The sequence below is a fragment of the Myotis myotis genome, unplaced genomic scaffold (genome assembly GCF_014108235.1).
Source record: "Myotis myotis isolate mMyoMyo1 unplaced genomic scaffold, mMyoMyo1.p scaffold_m19_p_2, whole genome shotgun sequence".
Taxonomy (NCBI): Eukaryota; Metazoa; Chordata; class Mammalia; order Chiroptera; family Vespertilionidae; genus Myotis; species Myotis myotis.
Window position 1 is genome coordinate 161,764,122 of NW_023416324.1, and position 13,884 is coordinate 161,778,005.

Below are 13,884 nucleotides of genomic sequence, written 5' to 3' on the forward strand. Positions count from 1 at the left end.
TGGCCCACCAAACAAACCCTGTGCTCTGAGGCTGGGGCCCTCAGCTTCCATGACACTGGCAGCCCTGTGCTTGCCCTCATCTGAGTGGGGGAGAAGCATGGCCTGAATGAGAGAACAATTCAGGAAGGAGGCAAGAGGGGCTCTGAGCAGGAACTCATGAAGAGACGGAGAAATGAATGGGAGCCTTGAAAACTAGGCATAGACAAGGATCCGCATCCCTGGCTGGACATTAGAATTGCCAGTGAGTTTTTACAAAAGGTCAGTGCCTGGATCCCACCCACCTAATGAGAATCTCTGGCCATGGGGCCTGGGCATCAGTATTCTTTAAAAGCTCTCCAGGTGATTCTAATGTGCAGCCAGGGTTGAAACCACAGCCTTAAACTTAGTGCCGTAGGATATAGAGACAGTGTAAGCTCTCAGGACAGAGACACATGAGCAAAGTGGTTGCTCAAGGAGCATTTACTGAACACCTACTCTGTACCAGCAGGCACTGTGCTGGGCTTTTGGTACACAGGGATGAGAAAGATAGAGAGTCCCTGCCCTTGACTAGCCAGCAGATTAGGCGAAAAGACAGATCCATAATAAGAATAAGATAAAGTATCTGATGTAAATATGAACCACGTGCTCTGAGAACATTAAGGATTTTCTGGAGAAAGCTTTCTTAGAGACGTGACATTAGAATGTGTTCCTGGAGGAGTTTACCAAGCGAAGAAACAGAGGAGAACATTTTACTAGTAAGTGGGAAAAGGTAATAGACAGGTGCTGAGTCCTACAGAGGCCCGCTGTGTTCAGTATAACAGGGGCATGGGGAAGGGATGCTGGGAAGAAGGCCACAGGCAGACACCAAGGGCCCAGTTCTGTCTGAGCTCTGTATTTGAAAATGAGATGGAGAGAGCAAATTAGCAGAGTCAGAGGGAGGTCGGGAGGCCAGTCAGGAGCCACCACAGGGATCCAGACGTGAAGTGATGAAGGCCTGGACTGAGGAGTGGATGGTGGGAATGAGGAAGAGAGCAACCCAAGAGTCTTGTCCAAAAAAGGCAACTGGTTGAATCTGGTGACAGAACAGATGTAAGTATAGCAAAGTTGTGTGTGTGTGTGTGTGTGTGTGTGTGTGTGTGTGTGTGTGAAGGGGGAGGTGGGGAGAGGTGCAAAGATGGCCTCCCAGTATGATTTCAGACAGTAGGAGACCAGGAGAATATGGCATTAGCAAAGATGGGGATGCTGGGTAGATTATGTGAATTTCATGTAACTGCAAGACATCCACATGGAGATGTATCCAAAAGGCTGCTGAAGGGCAGAAATCGGATTGTAGAGGGTGAGGAGGGAAGGTACACGGAGAGAAAGTGGGATATCCAGGTTTAAACTATTTATACCAGGCATTTGGCATAGAAAAAAGAAAAATGGATGGCACCTGGCAGACCAGGCACAGGTGTGTATTTACCAGGACTGGCCTGTGTGTGTGGCGGGGGCGGGGGGCTGGGGGAGTGAGGGGAGGGTACAAGGGAAGGAGGAGGAAACAGAGGTAGCTGAGGGGGTAGGCCCATGAGGTGTAAAAGTGTGGCCTCTAGCAAAGGAGGAGTGTTTACCCTTTGGAAGGAGAGGTGTTTCCTAGTGGAGATACAGATGTCCGAGAAAACCTTCCCAAGGCCTGGACCCAGACCAAACCCCCGGAAGCAGGGTCCAGGAAACTTTCCCATAAAGGGCCCGAGAGTGGATGTTTCAGGCTTTGTGGGCCATGTGGTCTCTGTCTCAACTACTCAACTCTGCTGTTGCTGTGCAGGAGCAGCCAGTGAGTGAGTGGGCGTGGCTGTGTCCCAATCAAACTCTATTTTCAAAACCAGACAGTGATTAAAACGGTCAATTTTATTTTGTGTGGATTTTACTTCAATTAAAATAAAATTAAATAAAACAAAACAAAAGACAGACCCTGGGCTTGATTTGGCCCAGGGGGGTATAGCTTGCCCATACCTGCTATAGAGGTGAAGAAGGAGTAGATGGGAACCTACAGAGAGAAGACAAGGTCTATGCTGGCCTCCATGGGGACTGTGAGGAGTGATCAGGAGAGATCTGAGTTCAAATCCAGCTCTGCCACTTACTAGCTATGTGACCTTGAGTGAGTTACTTATCTTTCCTGAGCCTTTGTCTCCTTATCTGTAATATGGGGGACACAACAGGACCTTCTTCACTGAGTTGTTGTGAGGATCAAAGGAGACGATGCATATGAATGTCTAGCATAATGCCTGGCTCAATACAGATTTTCTTACTGAATTTTTAAGGACGGATCATGAGTTGCAGGGTCACAGCTGCAGTGGGTGCCATGACCATGGGACCCAGGCAGTGCCGTGATCGACAGTGTAGAGCTCTCCACCCTTCTCTGACTCTTATCAGACTGGAATATGAGGCAGGCATAAATGTATAAGTGCCAAGTCACTGAGATTTAGGGGCTGTCAGCAAGTCCACCCTGACCAATACAGATACGTAGAGTCACACAGAGGTGCTCATCTGACAAGCAGCTCAATTAAAAACTGACTGCCACTGGACCATCTCCCCCTGAGACTTTCAGTTTGGGGTTCGTATTTGAAAGCAGTGCTGTTTTCTCCATCCTCAACCTCTTACCACATATGGCATATGTCACATCGCACCGAGGAGCACTCATCCAGTCCGCTAGCTGGCTGCTGGGGCACGACTGCTAATCCTTTGAAATGCCACTCACCCTGAGGGCTTCCCAGAGTGAATCTGACGTAGACCACGTGGCCCATAGTGTAAGCCAGGCTTCCCATTTGCTGAGTCCAGCCTTGTTGTTGCGGGTTTTTTTGTGTTTGTTTTTTTTATAGAGTGCCTTCTCTGACGAACACAGTCAGGAGAGGACCCACATGTGCTTGCGCACACACACATACTCTCATAGGTGTGTTTTTTTTTGTTTTTCTGTTTTTTTTAAATATATTTCTTTATTGGTTTCAGAGAGGAAGGGAGAAGGAGAGAGAGATAGAAACATCAATGATGAGAGAGAATCATTGATCGGCTGCCTCCTGCACACCCCCACTGGGGATTGAGCCCTCAACCCAGGCATGTGCCCTTGGCCGGAATCGAACCTGGGACCCTTCAGTCCGCAGGCCGACACTCTATCCACTGAGCCAAGCCGGCTAGGGCCATAGGTGTGTTTTTAAGGAACAATAAAATAGGCTAAAAACCGAGGCTCTCGACTATTTTTGAGACTCCCATTTAGAGAACTGCTTCTGCCTCTTTTAGAAGAAGGCCACCCTCACCTCAGTGACTGGTCAACTGCTCTCTGTCCTCCATTCACCCCAGCCCCTCAGTCTTGAGCACAGGGAAAGTGCACCCGCCTTGATGCTGGGAAATGGGCTGCGTGCCCAGGAGCCCAGCTAGCGGGGGGGCCCCCTGATGCGGGTGGGTCTTTCTTGCCATCTGCTTTGCCTCTTCCTTAATGTGACCTCCCCCTCTCCTGCCTCAAGAGTCAGGGGCCCACGCCTGTGCTTGCTACTCACACCAATACACTGGCATTCATTTCTGCCTGCCAGGAGCCCAGGTACATCTCCCTGATGCCAGAGTGCTGCATGGTGTGCGGTGAGCACAGACCTCTGTATTCCCTTGTCTGCTGAGAAGTGCAAACAGTATGGAATAACCCCAGCTGTGCAGGCACCACCTCGGACCCTCTCTTGGGCATCTATGTGGACATTGAGGGTATAAGCCATGGCAAGAAGTGGGTAATTTGCTCTAGAGTAAGCCTCGGTTCAAAAGAACCAGAGAGCGGGTAGGCTTTTTGATGTCTAAGAAAAATTCCTAAGGCTCTGGGAAGGGAAGGGAGAAGCCTGAGAGAGGTGATATAGGAAAGTGGCCAAATGAGGGTAATAACCAAGGGTGTGAGGGGAGGAGGCAGAGTTGAAATGGTGACCAGGTGGTAACCCTTGTTGGTTCTCCTCCCTGTGGCTGGGCCTGTGCAGATTTCCTGCTGTTGGCCAGAGAAAGGTGTCCCACGATGTCTGTGGCCGACGAGACAGCGTGGCTGGTTGAAGCAGCAGGACTCCACTCTGCTCTGAAAGTTCAGGCTAGCAGGTGCCAAGAATCACTGCAGTTTCTCCTTCCTTCTTTCCTTCCTTCTTTCCCTTCCTTCTTTCCCTTCCTTCTTTCCTTCCTTCCTTCCTTCTTTCCCTTCCTTCCTTCCTTCCTTCCTCCTTCCTCCTCTCTCTCTCTCTCTCTCTCTCCCTCTCTCTCTCTCTCTCTCTCTCTCTCTTTCTCTCTTCCTTTCTTTCTTCTTCTTTCTTCTTTCTTTCTTCTTTCTTTTCTTTCTTCTTTCTTTTCTTTCTTTCTTTCTTTTCTTTCTTCTTTCTCTTCTTTCTTTCTTTCTTTCTTTCTTTCTTTCTTTCTTTCTTTCTCTCTCTGTCCCCACAGTAAGTGACATGGAATCCGCAGGGTGGGAGAAGAACATTTTTATGGCACCTCTTCCACCTTCATTTCCTCTCCAAAATGTGTCCAATTTTAGTATTCACAATTCCACTTGGAGGCAGGCAGAATTCTAATTCCCATTTTACAAAGAAGGAAATCAAGGCTCTGTGAGGTTAAGAAGCCTGCCCCAGGGCACAGAGCTGGTAAGATCCAAGATTCAGAGATTTTCATCCCCAAAACCCATGAGTTTGCAACTATATACCAACTCCTTCTCAAGTGAGCCCACTTAAAGGTTACAGAAATCCAAATCACCAGTCAGAAAGAATATATGCACCCCTATGTTCATAGCAGCACAATTTACAATAGCTAAGATCTGGAAACAGCCTAAGTGCCTGTCAGTACATGAGTGGATAAAAAAGTTGTGGTACATTTATACCATGGAATACTATGCAGTTGTAAAAAAGGAAAAAAAAGAAAAAACAATCTCTTACCATTTGAGACAGCATGGAGGGACCTGGAGGACCTGGAGAACATTATGCTAAGTGAAATAAGCCAGCCAGAGAAGGATAAGTATCACATGACCTCACTCATATGTGGAATCAAATGAACAAAATAAACTGATGAACAAAATAGATCCAGAGACAGAGAAGCAGAGGATAGACTGACGAATCTCAGAGGTGGGGGTGGAAGGGTGGGAGGGGAAAGATTAACTGGGGAATTTATATGCATATATGCATAGCTCAAGGATACAGACAATAGAGTGGTGAAGGCCTGGGAAGGGCAGGTGTGGGGTAGAGGCAGTCAACGGAGGGAGGAAAGGGGACATCTGTAATACTTTCAAAAATAAAAAAAACAATTTTTAAATAAATAAATATAAACCACACACAATAAAATAAAGGAATTTTAGCCAGCCAGTGTAGCTCAGTGGTTGAGCACCGACCTATGAACCAGGAGGTCACAGTTTGATTCCATCAGGGCACATGCCCAGGTTTCGGCCTCAATCCCCAGAAGGAGGCATGCAGGAGACAGCTGATAGACAATTCTCTCTCATCACTGATGTTTCTCTCTCTCTCTCTCTCTCTTTCTCTCTCTTTTTCTCTCCCTCCCTACCTTGCTATAATCAATAAAAATATATTTTTTTAAAAAGTAAAATCCAGGACTCTCAAACTTACTAAATAAAACTTACCAAATAAAAAAATCTGTGGGTGAGGTGCAGAAAGCTGCATTTTCAACAAGCCTGCCAGGTGATTCTGAGCACACGGACTATGGAGAGCCTCTCCCACAGAAGAGAGAGGTTATAACTGACCCAGCAGTACGTCCCTCCAGGCTCGGCAGAGAAACCACTGACTCTGGGCCAGGTGCTCCACTTATCTGGGGAAGCCACTAAGGCCTGGATGCTTGGGATGAATGCTGAGCTCACAGAGGAACCAAAATAGTTCCGTCCCCTCATGCATTTATACCAAAAAACAGCTGCAAAGGTGTGGGGAGAACTGGGGACCATAAAAGCTTTTGAGAACATGAACCATGGGCTAATCATGATAATTTACCTTTTTAATTAAAAAGACCTTCACTGCACAAACAGAGCTTACAGAGGCACGTACCCTTTGATCCTGCAATGCCACGTTTGGGAATTTATCCTTCAGAAATTCTTTATGCTTGTATATACGCACAAGATTATTCAGTGCAGAACTGATTACAATAGCAGCCAAAGACTGGAAATAATCCAAATGCCATGAGTATGGAACGATGAAATAAATTACAGTGCATTCATACAATGAAAAGTAATGAGGAAACTGTATGTAATGATATGGAAATGTCTCCAAGATAGATCGTTAAGGGGAAAATCGAGGTGCGGAACACATGTATAATACGCTATCTTTTGTGTATAAAAAGGGAGTAATCAGAATCCCCATTCCTATTTGCTGGTTTATCATCGAGAAATGCTGGAAATAATATAAGAACGGTGTGGTGACCTCTGGGGCAGAGAATGGAACTGAACAGACGGGGAGCAAGGATGATTATACTTTGGGGTTTGGAACCGTGTGGGTGCACTATTTATTCAACGAGTAAATAATAAAATAAAAATTTAAACAACCATTTATTGCGGCCCTCGGAACAAGCAGTCTGGTCTGGTTCTCCACACCTGCCGGTCTTGCTTGGTGTCCGTGGGGAGCTCTTCAGACGGGGAGTGTGTTTCAGAGCCACCGCCATTCGCGTGGCTGCCCTGGTCGGCGGTGGTGCGCCAGACCAGAATGCAGATAGATGTTCATTGTCCAGCACGGCAGCAGGAGGACAGGTCTTTGAGTTTCTTACTGAGGAGAACCAGCTCCACAAAGGCTCTGGGATTGGAGTCCACGGAGCACTAGACAGCTCCAGGAGAGGAGGGCCCCGGCTGCCCAGGACTGAGCGCTCAGCACTCTAGTACTGAGGCATCAGCTGCTCTCGGCTCACCCGGGAGGAGTGGTGGTAGCGGTCCCGAGTGGCGAAGTCCGCGTTCTCTTGGGTGAGCTGAGTCATCTCCATGTCAACCCTCGCCAGGGCCGGCGCCAAAATGATCTGCTCCTGTGGGGATCGCAAGCTCCTTTGGTGAGAGAAACACAGATTGACCGTCAGAAGGAAAGACCAAGCGCTGAACAGGGAAGAGGAGTCTCCCCTGGGAGAGAAAAAGTATTTGCAAAAAACATTCTTGTCCTTAGTATTGAACATATATGTTAAAAAACACAACTGTACCTATTTTTGTTCATGAGGCAGAGAAGCATCGAACAGACTGTCAAACTATAGCGGAAAGGCTGGGGAGGGTTGAGGGGGAGGTAAGAGGTCAACCGAAGGACTTGTATGCATGCACATAAGCATAACCAATGGATGCAAGACACTGGGGTGGGGGAGAGGCGGTGAGGGCATGTATAGGGGCGGGGCGGGGGGGGGGGATAGGGGAGGCCAAGAGAAGGTCAATGGGGGAAAAAAGGAAACATATGTACTGCTATTTGTAATACTTTAAATAAAATAAAATTTTAAAAAACACAACTGGTGCAAGTTACATGTACAAATGTTTATGAATAAAGTATGAGAAATGAGTATAAAATAAGGAGAGAGGTGACTTTTACCTTTCTTTAGCATAAATGTATAAAAGTGTACAAAATAACCATCCAAACAGTGTCATGCTGGGACTCGCTAGCATTTCTTTGCTCTTTTGTCAAGTGAAATAATGGAATGGAGAGGCTGAAAAACAGAGAAGAGTAGAAAGAGAAACCTCTTCGGTTCATGGGAAAGAAGCTGAGTGAGGAATGATTTCCAGAGCTAAGGCTGACATAGCAGGCAGCTCCGAGACAAACGACAAAGGCTTTGACACCACGTTGGCCTGAAGACAAAGAACAAGTCCCGATGTGGATTCCACTGTCACTGAAGTGCCGACATACAGTTGGAGTTGGAATAAACTGGGACACACTAGGAAAGTGCCAGAGGCTAAGGAATAAGGAGAGATTCGACCGGCGGTCAGGGATGTGCAGAGGATGGATACAGTCATGGCTCTGCCCTCCAGGAGCCCAGTGGCCTCAGAAAAACTGCCCCACCTCCTTGTGCCAAAGCCTTTGTCCGACCTTAGACGTGATTGCCCCTTAGAAATTTAACCGAAAAGAATCATCTACTTTACAAGTAATAATGTCAATTTTTTAAATAGGGGTATATTTGATAGTTGTAAAGACATTTTTAAAGGTATAAATCTAATGTTTCAATTTTTAAAAGTTAAGCAGAAAGCTTCAGCTGACTTTGGCAAAAAGTGCCGTTACAGAAATTCAGATCACATGATGAAGGCCTTGCAGCCACTGAGAACATATCTGAATTAGGTTGAGGTTTTCTGAGAAATGAATTAACTTCTATAAAGGTTGAGTCTTCAAGAAGTAAAGTTGAGAAGTGTCAAAAATACCATCCCAATGAACATAGAAGTGTTTTTGCCAATGTATTTTTTTCATTAATGCTGGTTTGTTTGTTTGTTTGTTTATTTTTAAAAAGGTGAAACCATTACATTCTTCTAAGTTCTGGCAAATAATATGCCTCACTTTCTAATCTAGAATGGTCTAAAAATTCTCACCTGGGCAGTTGCTAGGACTTTAGGAAAGAAAGCCTTGTCAAGGTCAGGCTAAATTTCACATAATTCTGGGAATTGTAGGTGTAATACAGGGAGCAACTTAATCAAATTCCTTTGCCCAAACACTTTCACCACACCATTACTCTTCTTTGATTTTGAAGAGCATCTGGGTCCATAGTTGTAAACAAGCAAAAAACAAACAACCAAACTTCAAAATTACAAAATAGAAAACACAGCTACCAATTTCTACTTTTTAAAAACAATCACCATTTCTTGGTCCTTTCACCTTCCTCCATAATCATCACAAACATCGCTCAGGAGCCATGGTGAGGCCAGCACGTGTAATGTGGAGACTTCGCTGATGCCTCCATCGCCCACTTCACAAGCCCACAGAGCTATGCATAGTGCGGACTGGGTTCTAGTCCAACCAAAGTATTGCTCTCTTCTAAGAATAATCTCCTAATACATTCTTCTTTCTACATAGCACCACAGAGACCTCAGAGGTAAAATTCTAGGAATTCAGAAAGCAACAGAAGGAGCAGTGGCCTCCCATGGCCATGTGTAGGCTTTAAAACTGCAAATGCCTAAAAATATCCCTGTAAATCAGATGGGGCCCAATACTCCTAGCCACTCAGCAGCTCCAGATCTTTAGGCAGCCTCTACACAGAAGCTCTTTCCACTGAAACTCAACTTTTCCTCAGGACGAGGTGACAGGGAGAAGAGACCAGTGAGGGAGTGTTGTGATCTGAGTCACCCAGCCTGGGGCCTCAGATGGGAAGAGAGGCAGAGAGGTGACCCCACCCCTCCCATAGCTCCGCACTGAATGTTAGCCCAGCTTACAAGCAGATGACAGGGATCTCCCCGCACACCACCCTCCCTCCCAGCCTTCACCCTGTCAGCTTCCGTGGCCCCGATCCTTTGTCTTCACCATCCCAGGCTCTAGCTCAGTGGTTCTCAACCTTCTGGACCTTTAAATACAGTTCCTCATGTTGTGACCCAACCATAAAATTATTTTTGTTGCTACTTCATAACTGTAATGTTGCTACTGTTAGGAATCGTAGTGTAAATATCTGATATGCAGGATGGTCTTAGGCAACTCCTGTGAAAGGGTTGTTCAACCGCCAAAGGGGTCGCGACCCACAGGTTGAGAACCGCTGTTCTAGAAGCAAGCTTTAATTTCTTGCGCAATCTTGAGCAAATTGGTAGTGCTTATAAGACTTGTCTTAAAAAGGATTCTTGGAAGGTAGAAAGGGGGCGTTACTGTTTACTAGACGGAGTGTTTCTGTTTTTACAGGACAGTGAGTTGAAATACATGGTGGAGGTGGTGGCACAACAATATGAATATAGTTAATACCACTGCACTGTACACTTAAAAAGGGTAAAATGCTACATTTTGTGTTATCTGTACTACATCACAATTAAAAATATGGGGGAGGAGGGAAGGATTCTGAATGTACATCTGGGATCCAAGGGAAAGGGTCCATCAGCAATATCTGGGCATGGAAGGTAGAAATATTTGCAAGTGCAACCCAGACATCTAGATTGTCAAAAACAAACCAACAAAATGAAATCATAGTAAACACTTGATTGAGTTCTGCCTGGATTTTCCCAGCCTGCAGCGTTGGTTCCTCGAAGGAGGAGGGAACGTAATTTCCTAGAGTCCCAAGGCCTTAGCATTGTCTCCAGAAGGGTGAAGGAGGAGGAAAGAGATTAGGGCACTCATGAAATCTTACGTTTTCCATGAGGCCTTCTCCTATTTCTCAGGAGAGTCGATTCTTCCCTTTCCCTGCATGTTTGAACACGGAGGTGCCCCAGAAATCCTCCAGGATCCCTACTCTATATATTTCTGTACTTGGCTTCTGTACTTTCACGGCCTTTGGGCTTAACCTTGTGTGTGATAATGTGCTGATGCTAGTGTGTCTCGGACCATGAACTCACTGAGAATAGCTCTCTGGACTGAGCACCCGCAATCAGATTCTACATAAAGCCCCTGTTCATGATTCCTGAGAATAGAAAGCAGGAGGACATGAGCCAGAGGAAGCTTCTGATGAGCTGAGGCTGGGGGCTGGGCGGGGGAGGGCAGTGAGGAGCAGAGTCTGAGTCTCCTCTAGGGTCTCAATTGTTGGGTTCCCGCACACAATTCACCCTCGCCCAGTTAGGAGTGGGACCCAGGACACTCATCCACCCCGGTCCTGGCCCCAGATTAGCACTGACCTGCAGGAGGGGATCAGAAGAGACCGCATCCATCTGAAAAAGCTGAAGTTGGAGGCTGATCCTACAGGGAAGACATATACATGAATATTGCTGAAGGCTCTCGATATGCATCTAAAATCCCAGTTTTAATAGAATTTATATCCTCTGACACACATGCACAATTAGTATAATTTTTTTCCCTTTTTCAGCCTAACCAAACTATATATATATTATGCTAATTATCCGGGACGCTGTAACGGGTCAACCCGGACAGGAGGAGGCTGTGCGGGCAGCGTCTGGGGTGGGGCGGCAGGGGCCTCCATACCCCTGCACTGGGGGAGGGCCTGATCAGCAGTGGCCGCAGCTGCTTCAAGGGCCAGAGAGGGAGGCAGAGCCAGACTGGCAGTGGCCACGACTGCTTCGGGGCCTGGGGAGTGAGGCAGGGCCGGACCGGCAACTCGAGGTGGGCAGCATTGTGCAATTTCAAATCATGCGCTAGGCTGCTAGTATTCATTATAATATTCCCTGATAGCAGCCTGCTAAGGACTTCATACCCATATGTAGTTTCCAAAAATTTATTTCTAAATTTCAAATTCTCAAGAAAGAAACTGAATAAAGTGCTATAGAGAAAAAAAGCAGATGACTTGCTAACTTCAGTCCTATGGATTTAAAAATTTTGATATTTTTTTCTTAGATTCAAACTATGCGTTAAATATGTGCTATAAAATCCCCTACTAGACCATACGCCCTTGGAGGCTAGGAAGCACGTCTTCTCCATCTTGTAACACTCCCCACACCCACAGGAGTTGGCACCCAGGAACTTTTCTACGGGTGTTAAGTGAATCCAATTGCTCACAGTGTAGAAATGTTAGAGCTGAAGTTTGAAGTGAGATTCTTGTTGATACTGACTAAATATACTGACATCAGACACACTAATTAGAATAGGGCGAATCAGCTTTTTAAAAAAATATTTTTATTGATTTCAGAGAGGAAGGGAGAGGAAGAGATAGAAACATCAATGATGAGCGAGAATTATTGATAGTTGCTTGCTGCATGCCCCCTACTCGGTATCGAGCCTGCAACCCAGGCATGCACCCTGACCAGGAATGGATCTGTGACCTCCTGGGTCATAGGTTGACACTCAACCACTGAGCCACACCAGTTGGGCCTAATCACCTTTTTAAAAAAATAAAACAAAAACCTCATCCCTTCTTTGGTGTGGGGTTTTTTAAAATCTCATATAATGAGTTACATATAACTTTAAGAAACCAAATCAAATGTCATTTTATAAAATGTTCTTCTAAATTATATATATTTGCATTAATATCTACAATTGCAAACAGAAAGTTTCTAACATATTCTGATGTTTTCAGGAGGAAGCAAATAAACAAACATTTTATCAACTGACCTTTCTTATTGTGATCATTTGGAGTCTAAGTTATCTAAATTTTAGATGGAGACTGGCCTGAAATTTTATTTCATACCTTCTTGTGAATAGATTTCTGGGAATGATTTGAATTTCTTAGGATCAAACTAACTCCTAAGAAATTTAGAAGCAAACACTGATGTAATCACTGTGTTAATTAAAATATATCCTGTCCCTTAAATTAGTTGGTATAAGGACCTCTTGTTAGCATGACTTTTCTAAAGCACTGTTATTGTTTCTTAAACACCCTCACAGGCACACCCACAAATAATGTTTAATCAGGGAACTGTGGCCCAGTCAAGTTGACTCAAAAAATTAACCATCACAGGAGGCTTCACAGAGGAGGGCGGCTTTTGAAGGATCCTGAACTGACAGACCTGGGTTTTCATCAGAGGTCACCCTGAGGGCCTTAGCAGGGCATGTCTTCACTCTGGGATTTACTGCTCTCCCTTCTACTCTACCATCTTTACCAAAAGTCCTCGAAAGCATTATTCTTAATGTGCATGTGACTTCAAGTGTATGAAGTACATTTCTTTCAAAAATATACATCAAATTATTCTAATTCTGAAGAATTTTTTCTTCAGTTTGCCTGGATTGCTGTGGTTCATTTAGTTAGGACTTAGAACTAATTGCTTTATTTTAAATTGGGGCATCATAGAATGTTGTTGAAAAGGGCTCTCAAATGTATTTCTTTTAAATAGTTTTATTGTTGAGACTTAACTGTAAATCACCATAGAGTATTGATTATACTTTCTTACTATTATATTCTTGATGCTCTGACATTCGGGGCCTTGATCCTAGAGATAGCAAAGAACTCCCCTGTGAACACCCCTTTGATATACAAATCAACCAAACCAGAACCCACACCCCCAAATTCTCACAAAAGAGCCAATACGCCCCTGCCCTAAATCATGCTAGGGCCACATAGCAGACAACTAGAGACCACCCCTATATACTCTTTTTTGTCTGGTTTCTTCCACGCAGCATAATTATATGAGTTTCATCCATGTTATTGTATGTTCCTTTTATTACTGAGTATTCCATTGTAGAAGTACATTGGCTAGTTCATATAGCAGGTATATGTTTGACTTTTAATAACCTGCCAAACTGTTTTACAAAGTGATTGTATTATTTTATTTCCACCAGTAGTATACGATAGTTCTAGTTGCTCCACATCCTTGCCAACACTTGGCATGATCAGTATTTTTAATTTTAACCCCTCTAGTAGGTGTGTAGTAGTATAATATTGTGGTTTTAATTTGTATTTCCTAATCACTAATCATGTTGAGCATCTTTTCATATGCTTAAGACTTTCCATATAAGTATTTTATTTTATTGTTTTATTGATTTTTAGAGAGGGAGGGAGAGAGAGAGAGAGAGAGAGAGAGAGAGAGAGAGAGAGAGAGAGAAACATCAATGCGAGAAAGATACAGTGATAGGTTGCCTCTTGCACATGCCCTGACTGGTGATTGAACCCACAGCCTAGATATGTGCCCTGACTAGGAATCGAACCCATGACCTTCTGGTGCATGGGATGATACTCCAACCAACTGAGCCACACATGCCAGGGCTCATATAAATATTTTAGAGTCTGCTTGCTAACTTCCACAAAAAAAGGCAGCAGAGATTTTTATTGGGATTATGTCGAATCTGTAGAGCAATTTGCGGAGAATCAATGTCTTAAGAATATTGAATCTTCCAATTCATGAACTTAGTATATGTCTTCATTTATTTCTTTAATTTCCTCTTTCCTTTCTTCTCAGAAATGTTTTTGTTT

The 13,884-nt window shown here is 44.7% G+C and overlaps 1 protein-coding gene across 1 annotated transcript in view; it reads right to left on the reverse strand.

Moving 5' to 3' along the window:
* Window positions 1–6,483: 6,483 nt before the first annotated feature.
* Window positions 6,484–13,884, reverse strand: part of SLC12A8 (solute carrier family 12 member 8) — a 146,347-nt gene continuing 138,946 nt past the window's right edge. The window contains exons 12-13 of the mRNA XM_036352933.1: window positions 10,703–10,763; window positions 6,484–6,985 (exon numbers count right to left, since the gene is read on the reverse strand). Coding sequence (XP_036208826.1) covers window positions 6,823–6,985; window positions 10,703–10,763 — 224 coding nt within the window. The 3' untranslated portion in view covers window positions 6,484–6,822. The remainder of the gene's footprint in view (window positions 6,986–10,702; window positions 10,764–13,884) is intronic.